Raw genomic sequence first — 27155 nt, forward strand, 5'->3', positions numbered from 1 at the left:
CTTTTTAAGACTTTATTCATGAGAGACAGAGAGAGAGAGAGAGAGAGAGAAAGAGAGAGAGGCAGAGACACAGGCAGAGAGAGAAGCAGGCTCCATGCAGGGAGCCCAATGTGGGACTCAATCTCAGGACTCCAGGATCATGCCCTGAGCCAAAGGCAGACACTCAACCGCTGAGCCACCCAGGCATCCCTCTATTTTGTTTTGTAGTAAAGTATAATCGTATTAAAGTATAATTGACATAGATTGTTACACTTGTTCAGGTATACAAATGGAGATTTGACAACTCTATAAATTCTACTACATTCACCACAAGTGAACTAATGTCTGTCACGATATAATGCTATAATAATACCACTGAATAGGGCAGCCCAGGTGGCTCAGCTGTTTAGCGCCGCCTTCAGCCCAGGGCCTGATTCTGGAGACCCTAGATTGAGTCCCACACGTCGGGGTCCCTGCATGGAGCCTGCTTCTCCCTCTGCCTGTGTTTCTGCCTCTCTCTCAATCTGTGTCTCATGAATGAATAAATAAAATCTTTAAAAAATAAATAATAATACCACTGAATATATTCTTTATGCTGCATCTTTTATCACCATGACTTATTCATTCCATAATGTGAAGCCTGTACTTCCCATTCATTCCCCTTTACCCATTTTGTGTACTGTCCCTCTCTGTTTCGCTCGGGTAACTAGTAGATTGTTAACTGTATCTATGGGTCTGTTTCTGCTATTTTGGTCGTTTCTTGCCATTTGTGACAATGTGTATAGATCTAGAAGGTATTATATGCTGTGAAATATGTCAAAGAAAAATATATGATTTTACTTCTATCTAAACAACAAAACAAATTAAAAAACAGAAGTAGAAACAGACCCATGAATATCTAGTTTGATCTGAATAAAGTGCATGGATAATGTTGAAAACTATAAAAATTCCAAGACTGCACATATTCTATAATACGAGAAGTTGGCCTGTAACAAATTTCCAGTGCTGGTAGAAGACAACAGATCCTGGATCAAAGTCCAAGGATCTTACAAGCTCATGACACAGCAATCATCATAATCTTCTTCCAGATTACACTAATTTCACAATCCAATCCCCCAACCACAATTCATACAGATAGATGCTGCACATGAAGTAGGTTTTTTGCCACATCTGTGAGATTCTGAGCATAGGAAACCACAATATATTAAAGGAACACCTAGCATATCTGTCCATACTCCTGTCATAAAAGAAGACAATTCCATTTCCTGTGCAGTAAATAAATCCATCCTCTACTCAAGAGCAAGATGAGGGATCCCTGGGTGGCGCAGCGGTTTAGCGCCTGCCTTTGGCCCAGGGCGCGATCCTGGAGACCCAGAATCGAATCCCACATCGGGCTCCCGGTGCGTGGAGCCTGCTTCTCCCTCTGTGTCTCTGCCTCTGTCTCTCTCTCTCTCTGTGACTATCATAAATAAATTAATTTTTTTAAAAAAAGAAAAAAAAAGAGCAAGATGATATCACTACATTTCAAAGCCTTTTTATACACAAAGATCAATGGAAAGACAATTAGAATAAAAATTTTCAATGCTTCTATCAATAACACCTAGAGAAACTGAAACCCATAGATAATCATCTCCCAACATATCCACTATTCAGCTTGATCCTGACTTTGCTCCTGCCTATTTTTCCCATGTGTACACCATCTTGTGAAATACTCATTAACCTGACACAGGATCTGGAATAAAATGTATTCAACTTGCACCAGGAAATGTTTTTTTAAGGCTATAATCAGCAGGATACAATGCAGAAGAATCATGTGAGCTACCACATTCACTTCTGCACTATCCCTGTGGGCCCTGCATTCAACCAAGTAAAGAAATCCCAATACCCATGACGGTCTACCTTAAATTTCTGTTGTGAGCTTTCTAAGGGAGATGGGTGAAGAAAGAACAAAACTGTGCAGAAGCATACAATTTACATGTATGTGAAAAGATGAGAGGATTTTGTACTCTTTTCCCTGGGTAAGTAGAACAGATACAGTGGAAGCATGGCTTAATACAATAAAAGTGATGGGAATTAGAAAACACATAGGAATTAGGGCAGAAGACTTCAGCAAAGGTGTTCACCAATCATCAATGTGGAATATTAAAAAGACAAACACAGCCCTAAAGATACTGGACATTGTGTAAAATGAGATGGTCACAAGTGCAAAAATATTATCGATAGCCCTGAACTTAGGTGAAGAACACTGATCCTATGAATGCACTTGACACACCCTTTGTGCCTGTACTGGATGAAAAATCATGGAACCTCTGGTCCAGACTATGAGTTCACAACATGATTTCAAGGAATAATAACAATACAGTATACAGCAAATGTATGATTTGGTTCTGATATGCACAAAAGTATCCAATACACTTCCCTTCATATTTTGCTGCTCATTTGGCAGTGACATACAGCAGAAAATTAAAAACTCTTGTACTCGGAAGTTTTTACTCTAAGCTGCTTCCAACAAGCACCACAAAGCTAATGTTAATGATTTGAAAGACACCCAAGACCCACACTGTACCATACTGAACACACCTCTGGCCACTCTGTAAACATTCAAATGAAGTATCCACCCAAAACCATGGCAGAAATATTTTCACCCAAAAGCTGTCATAGTTGGTGGGAATCCTTTAGAGTCAATGACCAATGAGTTGAATACACTCACAGGTTTGGCAATAAAATCTAGAGAACGTAACCTAAACCCAGTGAACTAAAGAGAGAGGTAAAGGTAAAACAGCTATCAGTTTGCCAGGATTCCTGCTTCAATACATAACAAGAAGATGACTCCTATTGCCAAGACCTTGGATGCCATTTTGCTATGGGAATATAGGAATAATTCATCTGAGCAAAGAGGCCCATGGAAGGTTTTGACAGACATCAAAACTGACACTGGGTGTTTGGTCCTGTGAGATTGGTAAACATCACTAGAGACAGGAAAAGATGGAGAGAAATCAGAGAAGTCTGCTTCAAGATCAAGGTGATATTTACTCATATTAGGAAATGACTGCAGTAAACAAATTATAAGTACAATACAATATTTTCAGAATATATTTCAATTGATCATCAAATCTGATGGAAAACAGAAAACAGTCACTACAGAAACCACACAACACATTCATTCTTAATAAATTTCAGATCGAAATTATAAAGATAATGATGCTTTTAGAAAAGCACAAAAAGGGATGCCCGGGTGGCTCAGCGGTTGAGCGCCTGCCTGGGGTCCAGGGTGTGATCCCGGGGTCCTGGGATTGAGTCCCACATGGGGTTCCCCACATGAGCCTGCTTCTTTCTCTACCTATGTCTGGGCCTCTCATGAATAAATAAAATGTTTAAAAAAAAAAAAAAAGAAAAGCACAAAAATATTCTATCTCAGTGGTCTTCGTATAAGGGAGATTTCTAAAAATGATAAAAATCACTAACCACTAAGGGTAAAATAACTAGATTGCATTAAAATTAAGAACTTCTCTACAGGGCAGCCCCGGTGGCGCAGCGGTTTAGCGCCGCCTGCAGCCCAGGGCGTGATCCTGGAGACCTGGGATCAAGTCCCAGGTCAGGCTTCCTGCATGGAGCCTGCTTCTCCCTCTGCCTGTGTCTCTGCTTCTCTTTATCTCTCTGTGTCTCTCATGAATAAATAAAATAAAAAATCTTTAAAAAAAAAAAAAGAACTTCTCTACATCACAAACTGAAGAGAAAGAAATAGAGACACAGAAAGGACACAAAGGACCTATATTCTCACATATACAAACTACAAAGATTGAAGAAAAATATATAACAGTAAAAATGGTCACAATGACCAATTAGCTATTTTAAAAAGAAGATTATCCAAAATTTAATTCCCAACTCCATACTAACAGGAAGTAATATACAAAAACAAAACAGGAACTAAAGCCACAACTTGGCAATATCACAGACAAACCAGAAAGCTACTCTGAAAATACTTAAAATAGATCTTTCCTCATTGGGATTCCTGGGGAACCTGTGGTGCTGGACCACTGGGCATCCTACAGACATGAAGAAGGTGGGTAAGGACTTACAACAGCTAGTGCTCAGATGTTCGAAGACTGACAGACCAGACTGTGTTCCACCTTGCAGTAACACCCAGAGATACAGTGACACTGCCCAACTGCAGAGCTGAGATGGACACACCTGGTTGAGGAGTGTTGTCAACAGCTGTGCCTGACTTGGGTTTCTGGCCAATAAATAGGTTGAATAGAGCATGGAGGCCACTCTATGACCCTATATGGGCAGGCATACAAGTTGGAAGTCTCTTTCCACTGCTGAGCACAGACTCTACTCACCACCACCACCACCAGGAAGTCTGAACAAAGACCCTCGGCAACCACACAGACTATCTCACAGACCTACTGGGGAGAGCCAAGCCAGCACCATCATCCAAGTGTTGAGCATAACCCTGATTATGCAGGACCAGAGCGCTTGAACAGGGAACCAGGGCAGTCCCAGAGCCTAGTCTATCATACTGCCCGGCAACAGAGAATGGCTTCAGTCCTGACAAATGTCTGAACCTCTGGCTTCACCTGACCAGGGAAGTGCCAGCCAGCATTGACTTGGAAAGCACTCAGAGGCCCTTAGCTCCCAATGGACACACGTCTGCTCTCTGAGAACAGAAAATATGGATTGCAAGGAAAATCATGACCAGAGAGATCATCCCAATTTTCAAATGCAGAGAGGCTATTTTGCAGTTGTATTTCAAGGTTCAATATTCACATTCAAATGGAGTGGATTCAGCATGAAACATGACTACCTTTTTCATGAAAAATAAAATCTAAATTATTAAGTATGACATGTCTGTTTTCATAGTGTGTACAATATCATCAGTATCACATTTGTTTAGCTACACTCTCAATACTACTTCTATATTAACCTTATTAAAAGCATCATAATGTGCCAAAGGTTACAAAAAAGAAAAGCTATAATACGTATGTGAGAAAATTAATCACAAATAATGTGAGGTTTAAGGCCATCACGAAAAAAGATTATTAGTGATATCATCCCACTGCTTTAACATGTACAAGTGACCCTTGCATAATGCAGGGGGAGTTCAGTGTACACACCTCAAGCAGGTGAAAACCCATGTATAACTCTGACTTCCTAATACTTAATTTCATAGCCTACCATTGACAAGAAACCTTATCAAAAAGTCAATTAATATATATTTTCTATGTTATATGCAGTATTCCTACAATAAAGGAAGTTCAAGAAAAGAAAATGTTAAGAAAATCAGAAGGAAGAGAAAATATATTTACAACACTGTATTATAAATAAATTTTGACTATAGGTGGACCATATTTCAAAACCCATGTTTTTCAAGGGTCAAGTGTACTTTGTTTTGCTGTCTGTTTACCAGCAACCTTGATGAAGGTGGGTCAGGATAAGGTTGCATAGAAAAACATTTCTTTCATTACACATTAGTGTTAGTGTTAACACATTAAAATCCACTTAGCATTATTAATTAAAATATATTAAGTTCAAACACACTATAAGCAAAACACTGGGAAAAAATCATTATTATGAGTCTTGGTCAAAATGCTCATTACATCATTCAAGAATATTCTTGTCCTGATAATAAGGATCTGTGAGTTGTGCTTTCCATGTTATTCAATTGAGGCTAATTATTGAGTAAATGTGGATTTACAATAATTCTACACCCTTTTTAAAAAATATGTTGTACTTATTTATTTGGCAAAGAGAGAGAGCACAAATAAGAGGAGCAGGAAAGGGAGAAGGAGGCTCCCTGTTGAGCAGGGGAGCTCAACGCGGGCTTTGATCTCAGGACCCTGGGATCATTACCTGAGCTGAAGGCAGACCTGAGCCATCCAGGAGCCCACATTTCACACCCTTTTATGGAATAGTTAGCTATACTTTCCTCAGACACCTGTGAAAATTTCTTTATTTCAACCAAATAACAAATATTCTTGATTAGTATCAACTGCTATGCAAAAGATATATCCAGCTTTAAATAAACCACCAATGTATTCTCCTTTAACAGCAAATGGCAAAAATATTTAAAATTTAGCATGTTTCTGTGCTTTACTTGAATGCAAATAATGCCCTGAATCCTTACTAAATCGGTAATTATTTCACTCTTATACATCAAACACACACATCTCCATGTGGACTTTCTTCATGTATTTCACATTATAGCCTCCTTTATCTTCCATGGAAAAGTAGGTATAAATGAATTCCCCATCACAGAAGCACCCTCATGTTGGTGAGATAGCAAGAATCAAATCATTTTGCATGCACACAAGCAATAAAGGCTTAGCATGAGATGATTTCAGAGTAAAATTAATAATATTTGCCATGCAAAACATCTCAAATATCATCAAAGAGAAAAAGACACACTGAAACTAATTATCCCTCTCCAAACATCCATTCCCCCTTGATCCTTTCAGGCATATTAACAAATACATAGTTTAGCATGATATCATGGGTTTGAACAGTGTAGGTCAATATTCAAACACTTCTTCTTTTTTATGAATATAGTGTAGTGTAATAAACATGTTTTCTCTTTGTAATGATTTCCTTAATATTTTCTTTTCTTAATCTTTATTATAAAAATACTGTATAGGATACAGACAACACAAAAAGGGGATGATTAACTGTTAATGTTATAGGTGAGGTTTCTGGTCAACAATACGCTATTTCTATGGAGGTATGGTTTTAAGTTTTGGGAACTCAAAACTTAAGTTCTGCTGCAGGGGCACCGGAATGGCTCTTTAATTTTTAAAAAGATTTTATTTATTCATTTGAGAGACAGTGAGTGAGACAGAGAAGGAGCAGAGGAGGGGCAGAGAGAGGGAAAAGTAGTCTTCCTGCTGAGCAGGGAGCCCAAGGCAGGGCTGGATCCCAGGACTCTGGGATTATGACCTGAGCTGAATGGAGATGCTTAACTGATTGAGCCATCCAGATGCCCCTAAATAAAATCTTTTTATTTTTTTAAGATTTTATTTATTTATTCATGAGAGACAGAGAGAGAGAGGCAGAGACCCAGGCAGAGGGAGAAACAGGCTCCATGCAGGGAGCCTGATGTGGGACTCGATTCTGGGACTCTCCAGGATCACGCCCTGAGTCAAAGGCGGATACTCAACCGCTGAGCCACCCAGGACTCCCCCTAAATAAAATCTTAAAAAAAAAAAAAAGAATTACACACAGATTTCCCCTTCCAGAGGGGGTTAGTACTCCTCCTGCCTCTATAGTCCAATGCTAAAATGTAACAGATCTAAATGTTTTAACTTTTGATATTTCTCTGTAATAAATACTGTGATTTAGAATCATGTCTAAAACATGGTACTGCCTTATTGCTTTCTGCTGTGAGTGCTCTGATTTATTTATATTTCATTTCTATTGCATACTTGGTGAATTGTTTATATCTTTAATGTTTTTATTTTTTATAAAAGACTTTTTTTGAGTAAGGATCTGCTCCAGGTAAAGACTCTGCCATCATTCTTAACATTTGTAAAACATCCCCCAGGATATATATCATCTCACATTGAATACTTCTGGTTATGCATTAAATTCCTTGCCACATTCTTTACATTTGTAGAGTTTCACATAGTATGCACTCTATGATGTTCAGAAACTGTGTAGTTATGCTTAAAGACATTGCAACATTTTTTAACATTTGTCAGCACTGTCCCCACTACATATTACCTTTCATTGATAAGTTTTGAATGGTACCTAAAGGCTTTGCACACTGTTTACATTTGTAACATTTCTTCCCATTATGAAATGTCCGTTGTTGAATGAGCTTTTAAGAGTAAACAGTTTGCCACCCTTACTATATTTCTAAGCCTTCAGTTTAGTAAGGATACAATGATGTACACTAAGATTTCAGCTTTCACAAAAGACTTTCCCACATTTACAACTATAATACCGGTACTGTGAAAACTAGGGTCTCTGATGTTTAATAGGATTTAACCCTTGATTGACGTTTTTCCCAGATTCACTGTACTGGTATGTTCTGTCTCCGTTATATACACCTCCATAATTAAGGAAGATAGCGCCTTCACTAAGATCTTTGTAAGATCAAAACATATGAAACTTGCTCCAAATTAAGAATTATGTATATTAAGTACTGCACAGTGATATTTGGATAAAGACTCAATGGTTTTTTGGGCAACCCAGGTGGATAAGCGGTTTACGCCGCCTTCGGCCCAGGGTGTGATCCTGGAGACCCAGGATCAAGTTCTGTGTTGGGCTCCCTGCATGGAGCCTTCTTCTCCCTCTGCCTGTGTCTCTGCCATTCTCTCTCTCTCTCTCTCTCTCTCTCTCTCTCTCTGTCTCTCATGAAAAATAAATAAAAATCTTAAAAAAAAAAAAAAGACCTAATGGTTTTTATCAAAATTAGAGACTTTGGAACAAGGAGAGATTATGTGTTGGTGGAAGTATAATGAACCCTCTGAAAAGCACTTCTCAAATCAATTACATTTAGACATTTTATTTTCATTTTTAAATGTCAAACGTTCAGAAATGTGTCAGGGAATGAATTAAACCAATCTTATTATTTGAAATGGTTTGAAAGCTTGCTTTCAGCATGGACTAGGTGGCTTTCCAGAATTTCCAAATACCCTTAAAAAAAATATGTATGTTTAAAAAATGGATTATCATCCCTGGGTTGAAAGATACTGTTTTGCAAATATAACTGACTTAAGGTGAGGTTTTCCCCCTGAATGTTTTATGTCCTTGATCTCTTGAGGCAGTAAGGATTTCATTATGGGAATTGTCCCAATTTGCTTATACCCATCATGTCCTTTCTCTCTTTCACTAAGCCCAGTCACCTTCTCTTTTTATTTTATTTTTTTTTCCAGTCACCTTCTCAGTCATTCTTAAGTATAAATACTTATTCCCATGGCTTCCACATCATTCCATCATTCTACAAATTCAACTCCTTTCCCTGACTTTCCCAATAGACCTTCGATGTTATGAAAAGACTAAAGGATACAAAATAAATTATAAAAAATAAAAAAAAACCATCCCAAAATAAATTGTCACACTTACTACACTATAACATGCATACATGTTAGAATACTAATAATGTACAGAATTAATATCCATCACAGCACATCAGATGAATGGAGAACCACCAGGACTTGCTCCTCCATGGAGACAAAAATGGACTAAATTACCTTTTACAGTGCTCCATAAGCCAGTTAGGAGAACATAGCACCCGCAGGCAGGTACAAATGAAAAGCCACATCAAAGAGATGAGGAAAGTTTGTGACACTTGCCCACAACAGCAGCTCACCCTTCCTGACTCTCCACGGCACACTGTGAGAAAACTCTTACCTCTCCTCAGGAGAGAAAGAAATGAGTGACTGGTATGTTCAGTGATCTGGCTTCTTGGCTGCTGCCTGAGGGATTTGTTTCTGTCATGCATGACATGTAGGCAGAGGGAATGCAGAATATGAGCTGAAGACAAACAGAGAGAGGAAAGGATCACGGACTCCATAAAGGTAACTACACATATAAAACCGGGAAATTACAATTTTCAGACATGACGGATGCCCCTGAATGCGTGTGACAGACTCCAGAATTGCTACTATTTGTGTTCATCTGTACAAAGCAATTCCATAATCCTGGGTCCAGAGATTGCTTTTTAAAAATTCCCCAATATTGGGATGCCTGGGTGGCTCAGTGGTTGAATATCTGCCTTTGGCTCAGGGCATGATCCTGGAGTCCTGGGATCGAGGCCCATACATCAGGCTCCTTGCATAGAGCCTGCTTCTCCAATCTCTGCTTCTCTCTGTGTCTCTCATGAATAAACAAATAAAATCTTTATTAAAAAAATAAAAATAGGGATGCCTGGGTGGCTCAGTGGTTAAGCCTCTGCCTTCGGCTCAGAGCATGATCCTGGGGTCCCAGGATCGAGTCCCACAACAGGCTCCCTGCGTGGAGCCTGCTTCTCCCTCTGCCTGTGTCTGCCTTTCTCTTTCTGTGTCTCTCATGAATAAATAAATAAAACCTTTAAAAAGAAAAAGGTTTTTAAAATAATTAATTAATTAATTAATTAATTTAAAAAATAGGGCAGCCTGGTGGCTCAGCGGTTTAGCACTGCCTTCAGCCCAAGGAGTGATCCTGGAGACCCAGAGTCAGGTCCCGCGTCGGGCTCCCTGCATGGAGCCTGCTTCTCCCTATGCCTATGTCTTTGTCTCTCTTTCTCATGAATAAATAAATAAAACCTTAAAAATTATTAATTAATTATTTAATTAAAATAAAAATAAAAAATAAAATTCCCCAATATCAACAAAATATAATAAGGCATACAAAGAACCAGGAAAGGGGCGCCTGGGTGGCTCAGGTGGTTAGCATCTGCCTTCGGCTCAGGTCATGATCCCAAAGTCCTGGGATCAAGCCCCGCATCAGCTCCCTGCTCAGAGGGGAGTCTGCATCTCCCTCTCCCTCTGCCCATCCCCCCTCCACCTTGCTCATGCTTGCTCTGTCACTCTCAAAAAAATAAATAAAATCTTAAAAAAAAAAAAAAAAGAACCAGGAAAACATGCTCCAAACAGAGGAATGACATAAATCTCCAAAACTCACCTTAAATTAAGAAAGAACTATTAATTGCCTGACAAGGAATTCATATAACCATCATAAGGACACTCATGGAGAAAGAAAACAGTTAAATGAAACCGGGAAAACTACACATGACCAAAACAAAAATCCAAACAAAGTTTAACAACAATAAGCCAGAAATTACAAGCTAAAGACTACAATTACTCATTTTACAAATAAACCAAAGGGTCAGTCACAGACTTGATGAAGCAGAAGAAAGAATCAGTTATCTTAAAGACATCTTATTTTAAATTCTCTACTTAAAGCAAAGAAAAACATCCTAGAGTCTCAGGGACTCATGGGACACCAATAAGTAGACCAGTATGTACATTAAGGAGAATGAAAGGGGCAGAGTTTACATTAAGTAGAAAAGGCTTGTACTGCCCATATATGTGGAAAGAAAAAACTAAATCAACAAGCTCAATAAATTCAAAGTAGGACAAATCTCAGGACATAAACACAGGGACACATCAAAATGAACTTATCAAAAAACTCAGGTGAAAAAAGAATTTTGAGAGAACATGACAAAACCAACACATCTTTTTAGGAAAGATTTCCCATAAGATTAATAGTGGGATTCTCAGCAGACATGATAGGGAGAGGTGCATAATATATCCAAGTACTAATGGATCAAAAAAAAACCGCCAAGAATACTTTACTTGGCAAAACTGTTTTCCATGTATGTAGAAATAAGACTTTCCCAAGGAAAAATCCTTCTAAGTTTACCAGTACACCTGTCCTATGAGAAACATTAAAGGAAACCTTTTTAGGTGAAATAAAAGGATGCCAGCAGTACCCGAAACCACATGACAACATAAAGCTCTCAGCTAAACATAAATATTAATCATTCAAATTATAGAAACTTGTAGTGTTGTAATTAAGGTGCACATGTCACTTTTATTTCTCCTATAGAATTTTTAAAAATAAAAGCATATAAACCATAAACTTCAGCAATAAAATACATAACATAAAAGACAGAATTTATGATATCTGTAACAGAAAGTGGGTGCAGGGGTAGAGATGATAAATACAAGAGTTTTGTATACAATTGAGAACAGAAGTGGTTAAAATGGTTTGTTTTACTTCTAAAATGTTTTAATATAACTATTATGAAAATAAGTACAGAAGACACAAATGTTAATGAGAATGATATCAAAGCATATCATAGGTATAACACCACAATTAAGAATATAATATAATGCCTCAACATGTTATGGAAGTATAAAATGTTTAAAAATTATGTTCAATTCACAAAAATGTTTCTCATGCAAAGGGAATATAAATTCACCAACAGATGAAATTAATTCTATTATTATAACAACTCACCTAGACATGATACAGCACTCACTGAACACTAACCAATAAAAAAAATATACACAAGATGAGTCATATAATTAAGTATGTATGAGTGGTACAAATACATATATAATCTATTTCTAAGAGGGCAAAGCTGATTCATATTTGAGTTAAACTTACATTGTCTTGAAATCTACTGAGTTGAAAATTGTCATTCTAAAATAAAATACACAGGTAACAACAATACCACAACTAAATAACGTTGTGGAGGATCCCATACAAAAGGTAGCACATTATTATGGAATTGCAAAAGCAGAATAAGACCAAATTTAACCCAAAGAATTCTACATAAAAATAGATGGATTTTTGAACAGAAACCTTCTATATAAGTATGATTTTAAATTGTGACTATGTACTCATGAAAAACAAATATTTTGAATTATTGGCATGTCTTCACTGACAGTAAGATTGTAAAGAATATTCATTAAAATCAAGCATAAGGGCAGCCCCGGTGGCTCAGTGGTTTAGTGCCGCCTGCAGCCCAGGGCGTGATCCTGGAGACCCAGGATCAAGTCCCACGTCAGGGTCCCTGCATGGAGCCTGCTTCTCCCTCTGCCTGTCTCTGCCTCTCTCTCTCTGTGTGTCTCTCATGAATAAATAAATAAAAATCTTTTAAAAAATAAAAAATAAAATCAAGCATGAATAGCTCTAATAGAAAACTTTATGAATAAGCACTTAAAAGACATTAAAAAACGTATTATTAACATGTCCCTCTCCTTACATAGAATGCAAGGCTATAATCCATTCTTTAGAAACAAGCAGCATGGGGTGCTGGATGACTCAGTAGGTTAATATCCAACTCTTGATTTCACCTCAGGTTACAATCTTGGGGTTATGGGATTGAGCCCCTCAGACAGTCTGTTTAGGTTTCTCTCCCTCTCCCTCTGCCCCTCACCTTGTAACTGCTGGCATGCATGTACACACACATTCTCTCTGTCTCTCATAAATAAATAAATTAAAAAGAACCAAGCACCCATAGAAATATCTTTCGTTTTTGAAATAAAGAAACATCAAAATTGTAAAATATGCCAGCAATTACTTTGTAAAAAATAAGTATTTGGAATTAAATTCAGATACATTCTTGGTAAAGTAGAAGAAAAGCCTAATGATTAATTTTTCTGAAGTAAAATTAAACTTATAAGCAGAACCTTTTTTAAAATATGGGAATTTTACTAATTATCTACCTTACTTCTTACTGGCAGTCATATCACAACTATTCATAAGAAAAGAAATCAGAGATGAATCTGATATATAACTAATAAGAAAGTAAAAACACACATGACAAAAATCACAAGAACTTCATATCATACAAAAATATGAAATGATACAATATTAAGAGATAAGAAAACAATGGAGACTATTAAGGCTGAAAGTTCTAAGTTCTAAATGTTCTAGCTCCCTTATGGAATTAATTTATAAGTTATGTAGGAATTCTAGAATACAAATAGATACATTACTTCACCACTGAGAAATGCAACAGAGTGGAACTTTCTACTATTAGTCAATACAAAGAAAAATGAAGGGAAATAAAGCATTAGATTTTCTCATTTTAGGGAGATGCTTTATTATCTGAGGAGATTACTGAGTCTCAATTTTGTTCAATTAAGATTAAAGCCTTCAAAACATTGGAAAGCATAAACCAGAAAACATGGATGTCTGTGTCCAGTGTTCCTGGATTTCTGCACCAAACCCCAGTATGTCCCACCACTATCATGACACATTTCTCACACGAGGCAAAACAGAACTTAGAAAGGGTTTAGCATAGAGTTCCTCAGAAATATAAAGATTTCCCAGGGCTCTCAAAGCAATGGAGAAGCTCTCGGATTATAGAGACCCTCCAACTCCTGGGGTAGTCTCCTGACCCTCGAGTGGAAGTAATGAACCATAATTGGAGCTGAAGGAGAATCTTTAGACAATGTAAGAGCTTAATAATGTTGGATAGAACATGTCCCTCTGTGAGAAGGAGAGAAATAAAACTAGGCTTTTCAAACTAATTCCCATTCGAGAAAAGCTACATAAAACATATTTTAAGGTCAATCTTCCTGCTTCACATTTGGACCACCCTTGTCATCTGCTTCATTCAGTCTCACCTACCTGGGTGGATGGTTACTTTCTTCTTTCTCCTCATATCCCAGAGCTCCTTCTCTGGCTCCAAAAAGATGACCAGGTTTGGCTTCGATACAACGAGATCTGTTTAACCAAAAAAAGGAATAGGAATATTGCTGGAGAGTCTAACTTTCAATCCACTATTGTGCTCAGTAGAGAAGAGAGGACATTATAGAAGTCTAGAAAACGATGCTCCAAATGCTACTGACCAATAGCCCCTTTAGAACACGCAGGAAGGGAAAAACAAAAACAAAAACAAAAACAAAAGAACACGCAGGAAGGGATGGATCCCTGGGTGGCTCAGCCGTTTAGCGCCTGCCTTTGGCCCAGGGCGTGATCCTGGGGTCCCTGCCTTGAGCCTGCTTCTCCTCCCTCTGCCTGTGCCTCTGCCTCTCATGAATGAATGAATAAAATCTTAAAAAAAAAAAAAAAAAAAGAACACGCAGGAAGAGTTTCAAACATTCACATTATCGGGACACATGGGTGGCTCAGTGGTTAAGCATCTGTCTTCAGCTCAGGTCATGATCCTGAAGTCCCAGGATCGAGTCCCACATCAGGCTCCCTGCATGAAGCCTGCTTCTCCTCTCTCTGCCTATGTCTCTGCCTCTCTCTCCATGTCTCTCATGAATAAATAAAATATTTTTAAAAATTCACATTATGACCTCCACTTCCAAGTACTACCGATACAATAATAAGGAGTAAAAATTTGAGTTTAGGATGTAGGCAGTACCATTTTATGCCACTGACTATGTAGAATTATCACTAATCTACAGAATTGGTGATACTACCCTAAGGAAGGAGAAGCTAAAGCTGGAAGGAAACATCATGAAAATTTTTCTCTACACCTACAAAACACTACTTATTTCCCTTATTGCCTGGACCTGCATTCCAGTCATGCAAAGAATCTTCAATGAGATGGTCTTCAAGAAGGAACAAATCCCTGAGTGTGGTTTGGAAATCTGGAAGGAGTTATTATCACCCAAGAAGAAGAGGTTTCCACAGTTCTCTATCATCACATCTCTGTACAATTCCCACCGTGTGTGGTTCAGGCATCTCCACTCCTCCTGAGTGAATTCTATGGAGAAGAGAATCCCTGAATATCAGCATTGCTGAGCACCAAGCCCAACTTTGGGCTCCAGCCCAAGACCCACGAGATCATGCCATCCAGGTGCCCCTTTTAATTAGATTCATATTCTGATTTACTTTTGGGCAGCAACAAGAACACAGTAGTTATAATGTGTCCTTCAGTGTGCCTCAAGCACTGGTATCAATTTGCTTATTATTACAGCGATGTTAACTTCTTTCACTTGGCTTGATGTTCTCTTCCGGATACCTCTTGCATAATGTGAATATACCTCTTAGTCATTCATAAAGATTGGATGGATTTACTGAAAGATGTGCAAAATCCATCACATTCAAACTAGAAACTCCATTCTTCTGAATTTTTCTTTGCTTGTGTTTACATTAGAAAATGAAGGCTCTCTCTTTTGTGCAGTGGAGATAGTGACTACTCTGAGTAGTGGTTCTAAGTCGGTGAAGCCCCCAGCTTTCACACTCATGTCACAGACACATTCTTTTATTTGCTTATTTGTATTTTTAGGAAAAGAAGACATGAATCACAGTTAACATGTTGAAGTGTCTGTGTTCAAAGTTTTGACTTTTCATGTGGGTACATAAACTTATTTTGCATGGCAAAGAGGTTAAGACAGAATAGCATATACCATCAATATACCATTTGCTGTCATGAGTAAAAAAAAAAAAAGGTGAATACCATGGTAGCACTAGAGAAACTGTACTAATGAAGATGGACATCAGGGAGAACAATATATCATGGGCTCTCAAGAAATAGAGAAATCTGAGCATCCCTGGGTGGCTCAGCGGCTTAGCACCTGCCTTCGGCCCAGGGCGTGATCCTGGAGTCCCGGGACTGAGCTCCACGTCAGGCTCCCTGCATGGAGCCTGGTTCTCCCTCTGCCTATGTCTCTCCCTCTCTCTCTCTGTGTCTCTCATGAATAAATAAATAAAATCTTAAAAATAAAAGAAATAAAGAAATTTTTGTTACTAGTAAGTTACACATACGGAGAATATACCTGACCAAATGGGTTAGACAAGTCGCAAATTTACTGCCTCAGATAACTGTTATGGGTGTTCTTCTCCTGAAAAAAGCAAGTCCATAAAGACTAGGAGACCTAAGTTGTTTAAATTCCCAAATCTCAAATAAATAAATAAATAAATTCCCAAATCTCAACAAAATATCAAAAACCATACAAAGAGGAAAAAAGGCATGTTGAAAGAAACAAAATACATCTGCAGGAATTGGCTGTATGTAATAGACATCTATATTACGTGATACACAATTAAAGTAACTATCTTAATAATAATCAAATAGCTAAAAGAGTAAATAGATGAATTAAACAAAATATTGAAACTGCATTAGAACAAAATCAAAATATCAGTGAGACAAACTATAATCAAGGAACAAACAAAAAATGAGAGCTGAATAGTGCAATAATTGCATTTGAAAATTCATTAGAGGATTAATAACAACTTGATCGAGCAAAATAAAGAAAAACTTGAAGATAATTCATTAAAATTATCAAGTTAGAGGGAGCACAAAATAAAAATGGAGATATCAAAGAGACCAATATACACATCAAAGGGCCCCAATGAGGTAAAGACAAAGAAAAGGGGGCAGAGAGCTTATATGAAGAATTAATGGCTTGAGGAAAGAAACACGCCTACAAAAATCAAGAAGCACAAGGAGTTCCAAATAAAATAAACTGAAAGATATCTACGTAGATACACAATATAATCAACAATCAAGTATCACAAACAAAAAGAGAAATTTAAAAGGAACAAGAGTATGCAACCCAGAGTGTACAAGAGATTCTACAGCATTATCACTGGATTTTCAGCAACAACCCTGTATAAAAAAAAAAAAACAGTACAGAATCTATTAATAATCATGAATGAAGAAATATTATCAACCAGGAATACTCTCAAATTGAAAGACAAGTAAAAAGTTTCCCAGAGAACTATTTGGTATAATTTTATCACCACTAGACTATCCCAACAGGAAATGCTCGAGTGTCTTTCAAGTTCAATGATACAAGAGTCTAGACACAAACAAACAAACAAAAAAAATCACCTTTCACACATTGTATATACCAACATAGAATTTTCTAGCATTTTCATGCTGTAGCACAAATCACCTTCTTATACACCAAAGAATCAGAAAAAGAAACATGAATAGTCCAAAAATTAGCAGAGGAAAGGAAACTTTAACATGCAACATAATCATCAAAATAGAATATAATAGCAAGGGGCACCTGAGTGGCTCAGTCAGTTGAATGCTCAACTCTTGATTTGGGCTCAGGCCAGGTCACAGGACCTGAGCTCCACAAAAGGCTCTGTGCTCAGTGTGCAGTCTGCTTAGGGTTCTCTCTCTCTCCCTTCCCCTCTATCCCTCCCCCTTGCTCTTACTCTCTAAGTAAATATTTCTTAGAAAACAGGATATAGAAAAAAAAAAAAAGCAAAACAAAAGAGTTGGTTTTTGAAAAGATCAAGAAAAGCGACACGCTTTTTAACTACATCAAGTAAAAGTAACACTCAACTAAAGCCACATAAAATGGATGCCATAGAAATAAAAGATGCTTCAAAACAGACCTACAATTACGAAGTAGATTTAAAAAAAGGCAACCAAAAAACTGAAAGAAATTGCCTAGCCCAGTTAAATTTTTGGGTAATTCAAGGAACTATTCAATGAAAACTTACATCAATTTCAAACACTACCAAGGAATGAAGAAAAGAGAATTCATCAGATCACTTTCTATGACACTAGCCTTACTCCGGTATCAAAGCCAAAGACACTACATGTAAAGAATACAACTACCCAAGATGAATATTCGTGCAAAAGTCCATGATAAAATACAGCAATCTGAGGGGTGCCTGGGTGGCTCAGTTAACGCATCAGACTCTTGGTTTCTACTCAAGTCATAATCTCAGGGTCTTGAGATCCAGCCCCTTTGGATTTAGTGCTCAACAGAAGTCCGCTTGGGATTCTTTCTCTCCCTCCCCTTGTCTCTCCCATTGGTTGTTCCCTAAATAAATAAATAAGTAAATAAGGTCTTTATTTTTTTTTAAAGATTTTACTTATTTATTCATGAGGGACAGAGAGAGAGAGAGGCAGAAACATAGGCAGAGGGGAGGAGAAGCAGGCTCCATGCAAAGAGCCCAATGTGGACTCGATCCCGATGTGGGACTCAATCCCAGGATTCCACGATCACATCCTGAGCCAAAGGCAGTTGCTCAACCACTGAGCCACCCAGGTGTCCCAATAAATAAAGTCTTTAATAAAAAATAAAATACAGCAAACAGATGGCAAAAGCACATTTTAACATTCTAAAGCATGAACAAATGGGAATACTTCCTCAAATTCATTAGTTTCTACATATTGAAAACAATACATAACACTACTCCCAATAGCAGAATAAAGATTAAAAATAACATGATCATTTGAATTAACGTGGAAAAAGAATCTGACCATATTCAACACTGTTCCACGATAAAGACTCAACAAAGTAGGAAGAGAAGGTAACCACCTCAATGAGGTAAAAGCCATATATGAAAATCCTAAAGGTAAGAGAATAATCTAGTGAGACTGAAAGCTTTTCTTTTCTGATCAGGTGCAAAAGAATGAAGTAAATTCAACAGTTCCATTCAACATACTACTTGATGTTCTACTTAGAACAATTAGATGACAAAAATCAATAAAAGGCATCCAAATTGGAAAAGAAAAAGTAGTTATTTCTGTTCATAAAACACATATTATATATAGAAAAGCCTAAAGAATCTACATTTTAAAAACCTTTCTAAGGGCCCCTTAATTAATGGCTCATTCAGTCAAGTGTCTGCCTTCGGCTCAGGTCATGATCTACTCAGCGTCAGGCTCCCTGCTCAGTAGGGAATCGGCTTCTCCCTCTTTCTCTCCTTCTCCCCCTACTCATGCTGCTCCCATCAAGCAAATAAATAGTCTTTTTTAAAAAAATAAACAAATGGACACCTGGGTGGCTCAGCAGTTGGGCATCTGCCTTTGGCTCAGAGTGTGATCCTGGAGTCCCAGGATCGAGTCCCACATCAGGCTTCCTGCGAGGAGCCTGCTTCTCTCTCTGCCTGTGTTCCTGTCTCTCAGGAAAAAATAAATAATAAAATCTTTAAAAAAAAAAAAAAAAAAGATAAAGATAAAGAAAAGTGTAGCATAAATATACCACGGAGTATTTTTCAAGTTTGAGTAAGAAACAGATTTTGTGACATGATACAACTTGGGTAAACCATGAAAACATTAAGTGAAGTAAATGACTCACAAAAAGACAGATACCATAGGATTCCACGGAAGTGAGATGGATGCATTGTGGTGGCTGCTCCGAAAAAAAACTGAGTCCTTATTCAAGCACTGGAGAGACTATATAGCTGCAGATAAACATCAGGGAGAGTAACGTATCATGGGCTCTAAAGAAGAAACAGAGTGTTTTCTAACTAGGATATTACAAAAATGCAGACATTACACATCCCCCGAATATGTCTGACAGGCCCCAGGATTATGCAGACTAATACAGTTGACTGTTATTTCTGCTCTCCAGTACAAAGCAAGTCTATAAAGACTGAGGTTTTTTTTATTTAATCCCTAAATCTCAGCAAAAGATCACAGGCATACAAATAGAAAAATGTGTTCCAATCATAGGAACAAAATGAAACTCAAGACTCGACCTAAATTAATAGAGAATATATTTTTTTAAGATTTTAATTCATGAGAGACACAGAGAGAGGCAGAGACACAGGCAGAGAGAGAGGCAGAGAAAGAGAAGCAGGCTCCATGCAGGGAGCCCAACGTGGGACTCGACCCCGGGTCTCCAGGATCACGCCCTGGGCCCAAGGCAGGCACCAAACTGCTGAGCCACCCAGGAGTCCCAAATTAATAGAGAGTATTACCTGACAAAGATTTCAAAGTAACGATCATTACAGTGCTCATGAAGAAAGCAAAGAGGTAGATAAATGTATCTGGAAAACTATGCATGACCAAAATAAAAATCCAAACAAATAGAGGGTATAAAAAAACTAAACAGAAATTGGGAGCTGAAGAGTTAATAACTGAATTTAAAAATACACTACGGGGTCAGAAACAGACTTCATCAACCAGAACAAAGAATCAAACATCTTAACAGCCCCTTGTTTTAAATTATCCATTGATGAGAATGAAGAAAATATGGAGGACAGAGCCTAATGGACTTATGGGACACTAACAATGAACAATGAAGCAATTTATATATTAAGGGGTTCCCATAAAAATAAGAGTGAAATGGGCAGAAAACGTACATTAAGAACTAATGGCTTATACTTCCCACATTTATGGAAAGAAACAAATTCAAGTAACTCCATGAATTCTAAGCAGGATAAATGTGAAGACATGAACACAATGACACATCATAACTAACCTATCGAAAAGTACAGGTAGGGATGCCTAAGTGGCTCAGAGGTTGAGCGTCTGCCTTCTGATCCTGGAGTCCCGGGATCGAGTCCCACATCAGGCTCCCTGCATGGAGCCTGCTTCTCCCTCTGCCTGTGTCTCTGTCTCTCTCTCTTTGTCTCTCACGAATAAATAATTAAAAAAAAAAAAAAAGTACAGGTGAAAAGAGAATTTTAAAACAGCATGACAAAAGCAACTCATGAGAGAAAGCTCCTGTAAGATTATTAGTGAGATTCTCAGCAGACCCAACAGGAAGAGGTGCATGGGACAATATATTCAAGCACTGACAGATAAAACATATATACCAAGAATACTCTATCTGGCAAAACGGTCTTAATATGGAGAAAAGACTTTCCCAGGCAAAAACCCTGGAAGTTTACCACTACATCTACAGAGAAAAATTTTTTCAAATGTGAAAATGTCTTTCAGGGATCTCAGGGTTAAATTAGTTTTTTTGTTTGTTTGTTAAAGATTTTATTTATTCATGAGAGACACAGAAAGAGAGAGAGAAAGGCAGAGACACAGGCAGAGGGAGAAGCAGGTTCCATGAAGGGAGCCTGACATGGGACTCGATCCCAGGTCTCCAGGATAACACTCTGGGCTGAAGATGGCGCTAAACCACCGAGCCACCCAGGCTGGGCTGCCCTCTAAATGTTTTAATATGTCTTGGTATCAGGTCATCACTTGACATTCTGTCTTGAAATGTGTGTCAAAGAAATAATCTATCTCCCTTGTCAACTGCATTGTAATGAATCTCGTCAGATCATTCAACATATCCATTTTTTAGTCCTTTGTCATTTATACTTATTGTTCTGATGCCCTATAAAATGTGTTTCATCTTCAAGGGGATTTGTGAAAAGGAATTTTGAGGGATCCCTGGGTGGCACAGCGGTTTGACGCCTGCCTTTGGCCCAGGGCGCGATCCTGGAGACCCGGGATCGAATCCCACGTCGGGCTCCCGGTGCATGGAGCCTGCTTCTCCCTCTGCCTGTGTCTCTGCCTCTCTCACTCTCTCTCTCTCTCTGTGACTATCATAAATAAATAAAAATTTTTTTAAAAAATTTAAAAAAAGGAATTTTGATAAACACAGATTTCTGATATCATGGCAATCATAAAACTAAGCTGACAAGATAATTTCCTGGATGAACGGGAAAACTGCATTCCGGCTGAATGGGAATTACTAACATGAGACTGAATGAACTGAGGAAGATGCTTATGGATTTTATGACTCTTGCCTAAAACACTGGTGGTTCTCTAATGTTTGCTCTCCTGGACTTAAGAAAACTTTTTCTCTTAAGATATATATGATTTACAGAAAGTTGGTAAAATATTCCTTTCTGAACAAACTGAAATTTTTATCTTATGTCCCTGATCCCTCGAAAAATCAGAAACTGTATTATTATTTCTTTCATGACACTTATAAGAATTCGATAAATCTGAATAGGAATAAATCCGATAGGAATCTGTTCTCTTTGCAACAAGACACTTTTGGAAGCACTGGTCATATTCACAAGGCTTTGAATGGAATGTCGTATTTGAGAGAGGCAGGTACACATTCAGATATGACCACACTTAAGAAACTAAGGTTGACTTGGGCAGCCCAGGTGGCTCAGCGGTTTAACTCTGCCTTCGACCCAGGGCGTGATCCTGGAGACCTGGGGTCGTGTCCCACATCGGGCTCCCTACATGGAGCCTGCTTCTCCCTCTGCCTGCGTCTCTGCCTCTCTTTGTTTCTCTCATGAATAAATAAATAAAATCTTAAAAAAAAAAAAAAAAAAAGAAAAAGAAGCTAAAGTTGACTTTATGGAACCAATAAAAGGCCCTTGGAAATGGTGGCCTCATAACTTGTTTACAGAGTGCTCAGCAGCCTTACCAGGTAAGTAAAGGATGTCATGTCTTGGCAGGTATAGGAACCTCAGGATATTCAGAAGACATCAGGAAGAGAGGAATTCACCCAAATCGCAAGTATTACAAGCAAATCTAATGGCAAATATTTGATTTGTCTTCTGACTTCAAGATACTATTAAAGTTCAGTCTAAAATTCCTTGTAGAAAGTTGCAGCAGGGGCACCTCACCTTGCTGGCTCAGTTGGTGGGGCATGTGACTCTTGATCTCAGTATTCTGAATCCAAGCCCCACATCAGGTGTAATGTTCACTTAAAAATAAAATCTTAGGGAAAAAAAGAAAAAGTTCCAGCAAAGCACACTTAAAAGAACCTATACATGGTCAAACACTATTCTTGCTGTGCTTATGTGAATAATTAGACCAAATGTGTTTAACCTGGAATTCTGTTACAAATGAGGTAGTCTTCAACATCTTTGATGGAAATGAGGGTAATTTCAGAGAGAAAAACTATGTTTTAATAGCACATGTTTGTAGATGTCAGATTCTAGTTCTGATCATCTCTATAAAATAAAACACAGAACATTTAAAACATAAAACAGAGCTGAGGGACGCGTGGGTGGTTCAGTGGTTGAGTATCTGCCTTTGGCCCAGGGCATGATCCTGGAGTCCTGGGACTGAATCCCACATCAGGCTCCTTGCCTGAGGGAGAAGAGTCTGCTTCTCCCTCTGCCTCTTTCTCTATGTCTCTCACGAATAAATAAATAAAATCTTTAAAAATAAATAAATTAATGAATTAATGAACGAATGAATAAAACAGAGCTGAATCCTGAATTCTACTTGCCTCCTCAAAAATCTGGTTATGAGGGATCCCTGGGTGGCGCAGCGGTTTGGCGCCTGCCTTTGGCCCAGGGCGCGATCCTGGAGACCCGGGATCGAATCCCACGTCAGGCTCCCGGTGCATGGAGCCTGCTCCTCCCTCTGCCTGTGTCTCTGCCTCTCTCTCTCTCTGTATGACTATCATAAAAAAAAAAAAAAAAAAAAAAAAAAAAAAAATCTGGTTATGACTACAACCGGAGGTTTCTCATTTTTCTCTCATTGTCTTGACTTGGAATCACTGGAAACCAAAACTGCCCTTTTTCCTGAAGCCAGATAATTTGAACTTCAGAGAAATTGCTACTACAGCCCATGTTCATACAATCTTCATGCCTGCTGCTGTATGGGCTACTCAGAAAGACCCCCGGAGACCTCTGAAGAACACACCAGAATTCATCAGACTGCTTCTGCCTGCTCCCACTCCACTGGAGGATACATCAAGCCTGACATCTAAAAATCCTCTCACTGGCAGCATTCAGGAGCACTCAGACACTGGGTTTTTAATTTGCTCTAACCATTAACCTGTGTTTTTCTTTTGTTTCCACAGAAATGTCTCTTAATAATTACCTGATTGCTTGCATAATATAAGCCTAACTTTAAGAGTCCACCTCCAGGACCGCCTCCTGAAATGAGACAACTTCAACCGAACTAACCTATTCTGAAGACTAAGACTGGTTGATAAGACACTAAACAAACTTCTCACCTAAGGTCCAGAGCAGAACAGTTAAACTCCATCTAGAATGAAACAATGCTGATCTATGCTGTTTTTCTAAGAAAATTTTTGTCAAAAGGAGAGATTTTGCAATTGCCACTAACTCCTTCCCAACCTATAATGCATGATCCACTAAAAGACAAGTTCTAGAGTTTATATACCAGTACATTCATGAGAGTCCTACATGGAAATCCATCCACACACCTATTAACAGTAAAAGGAGGCAACTGATTGTTTCATATTCACGCAACGGATTTGGATTCTGATGAATGATGCACAATAACACGCAGAAATTCACAAACAACATAGAGAAAGAAAAAAGCTAAATACAAAAGAGGTCCCAGTGCCTGAATACATTTATATAAAGCATAAAAATGAAGACAACAATCTACTGCTTTACATGTTAAAAGAGTGCTGAGCTTTGGGGAAAGTTCCTGACGAGCTAGAGAAAAATTTTACAGGACCAGCAATATTCTCTTTCTTGATCTCAGTGGTTTTGGAAATGTAATTAGGTCGCAAATTCCACTCAGCTATTTACTTATGATTTGTACAAGTGGTTTTATTTTTAAGATACACTCATCCTTACAAAAAACTGGAAATAAGTAAACAGATTAGTGTCAAAAATACTTATATAGGCAAGATTGAAATCAAAGGTATGAAGTAGGGCAGCGCGGGTGGCTCAGCGGTTTAGCACCACCTTTGGCCCAGGGTGTGATCCTGGAGACCCCGGATAGAGTCCCACGTCAGCTTTCTGCATGGAGCCAGCTCTCCCTCTGCCTGTGTCTCTGCCTCTCTCTCTCTCTTTGTATGTGTCTCTCATGAATAAATAAATAAAATCTTAAAAAAAAATAAAATAAAATAAAATAAAATAAAATAAAATAAAAATAAAGGTATGAAGTAACTTCAAACTGTGACCAGCATGTCATTATGAAATGTTGAAAACTGAACATTCCAAGTAAAAGAATAAAATATAGAATTATTTTCTTAAAAAAAAATATTTTCTTAAAATGCAGAGGAAAAGTCAAGAAAGAAGTAATAGGAAAAGCATAAAAAATTGATAAACCGGGATGCCAGGGTGGCTCAGCGGTTGGGTGCCTTCTTTCAGCCCAGGGCATGGTCCTGGAGTCCCCGGATCAGGTCCCACATCGGGCTCCCTGCATGGAGCCTGCTTCTCCCTCTGTGTTTCTGCCTCTCTCTGTGTGTGTCTCTCATGAATAAATAAATAAAATCTTTAAAAAAAAAATCTGAACATTAAAAAAAAAATTGATAAACCTTTACTATATGCATCAGAATATATAAACAAACAAACAACTCAAATGTTCCTGGTACCATCAAACTTTGCTTGAATATATTCCACTGGAATATTCCTAGAGCTGTAACCATAATAGGATTAAAGTGAAGAAAAACAAACATGCAGTGATAACCAATCAAACAACCAAAATGGCAGTATATCATATAGAATACTCTAACACTGAAGGAGTTTTTCATGGTTAGTAATAGTGTTATTTCTCTAAATGTATACTGCTTGCTGGAAAACAAGTCTACATGACGGAAAACAATCTGTATATTCACATACATAAATATACACACGTGTGTATATATATGCATATGTGTATGCATGATGAAAAATAATCTGTTTGCATAAATATATCTGTATATTTATATGCATATATAAATATATACACATATGCATATAGTTATACAGGGAAAGGCTGATTTTTAAGTCATGAGACATAAAAACATTGATCCCCAGGGGGGTGAAATCATCCAAGATGGTGAAATGGGTAGCTCCCACTTCAGTCTTTCTCACAGAATGCTCAACTAGCAACTATCCACACAAGACACCATCAGGCACAACTCAGTACTCAGGAGTGAGGCTGAAGCACCCTTGGAGCGCAGAGATCAAAGTTTCTTTCTATCTCTTGCTATTTATGAAGACATATCAAACTTCAATGAACTGTGCGATTTCCTCCTTAAACAGCAACAGGTAAAACTACTGAAAATTGAGAATGTTCCTCTGTTTTATTTTAATGCAAGAATGATGCCCTGGTGCGTCGGGACCGGGGTCCAGTGAGGACAGCCCCTCGTCCCAGGAAACGGGGCGCAGCCAGAAAGGAGGCCGTCCCTTCATCCATCACGCAACACACATTCGTGGGGAACCGGGTACTAAACCATTCGTAGACCACCTGCTTCTGGGTCAGGGTTTCGGACGTAGCAGAGCAGCTCCCTCGCTGTGATCTATTGAAAGTCAGCCCTCGACACAAGAGTTTGTAAAATAAAAATAATGACAAAACAAAAAAAATGAAGAAAAAAAAAATGATGCCCTCAACACATACTTCATAGTGACCTTTATCAGTGTTAATACACTGATAAATACAAACAGTATCTTCATTCAGATTTTCTTCACACATTGCACATTAGTGTCCTTAATCTCCCATGGAAAAGTAGGTATAAGGGATTCCCTACTGTACAAGTGCCCCTCGTGTCTGTGAGACAGCAATAATCAAGCAAATGATTTTACATGCACACCAGCAATGAAGGCATAAAATAATTTTAGTGAATTTAATACTCAATATGGTCAAAAGGAAACACACTGTCTTAAAAAGTGGGGCTTTCCTTGAGATACTTTATATCCTCAATCTCTTCTGGCATTAAAATTTCACTATGGGTAATTGTCCCAGTCTGGTTATATCCATCATAACATCCTTCCTGCCCTTCACTCTCCCTCTATCAACTTCCCAGTCATTCATTAAGAATAAATACTCAGGGCCACTGCTTCCATATCACTCTAAGGAAAGAATATTCCTTTTTTTTTTTTTTTTTTTTTTTTTTTTTATTTATTCATGAGAGACAGAGAGGCAGACACAGGCAGAGGGAGAAGCAGGCTCCATGCAGGGAGCCTGATGTGGAACTTGATTCCGGGACTCCAGGATCACGCCCTGAGCCGAAGGCAGACTCTCAACTGCTGAGCCACCCAGGCATCCCAAAGGAAAGAATATTCTTTACCTGTCTTTGCCAATAAGTGTAGGGTGTAGAAGACATAACTGAAAGATACCAAATGATTATTGCACTTGCTATATTTACATGCATATACATTAAAATGCTAATGTACAAAACTAATGTCCATCATAGCACATCAATAGA

The 27155-nt window shown here is 38.1% G+C and overlaps 2 protein-coding genes across 5 annotated transcripts in view; both read right to left on the reverse strand.

The window, feature by feature from the left end:
• LOC112909358 (KRAB domain-containing protein 5-like) overlaps positions 1–27155 on the reverse strand; it is a 169140-nt gene that overhangs the window by 127235 nt on the left and 14750 nt on the right. The gene's annotated exons all lie outside the window — the stretch shown is intronic.
• Positions 1–27155, reverse strand: part of LOC112909359 (uncharacterized) — a 51637-nt gene that overhangs the window by 9382 nt on the left and 15100 nt on the right. For both annotated transcript variants that reach the window (XM_025985265.2, XM_072758279.1), the window contains one exon: positions 14047–14142. In XM_025985265.2, coding sequence (XP_025841050.1) covers positions 14047–14142 — 96 coding nt within the window. The remainder of the gene's footprint in view (positions 1–14046; positions 14143–27155) is intronic.

This window comes from Vulpes vulpes, chromosome 1 (assembly GCF_048418805.1).
Source record: "Vulpes vulpes isolate BD-2025 chromosome 1, VulVul3, whole genome shotgun sequence".
Taxonomy (NCBI): domain Eukaryota; kingdom Metazoa; phylum Chordata; class Mammalia; order Carnivora; family Canidae; genus Vulpes; species Vulpes vulpes.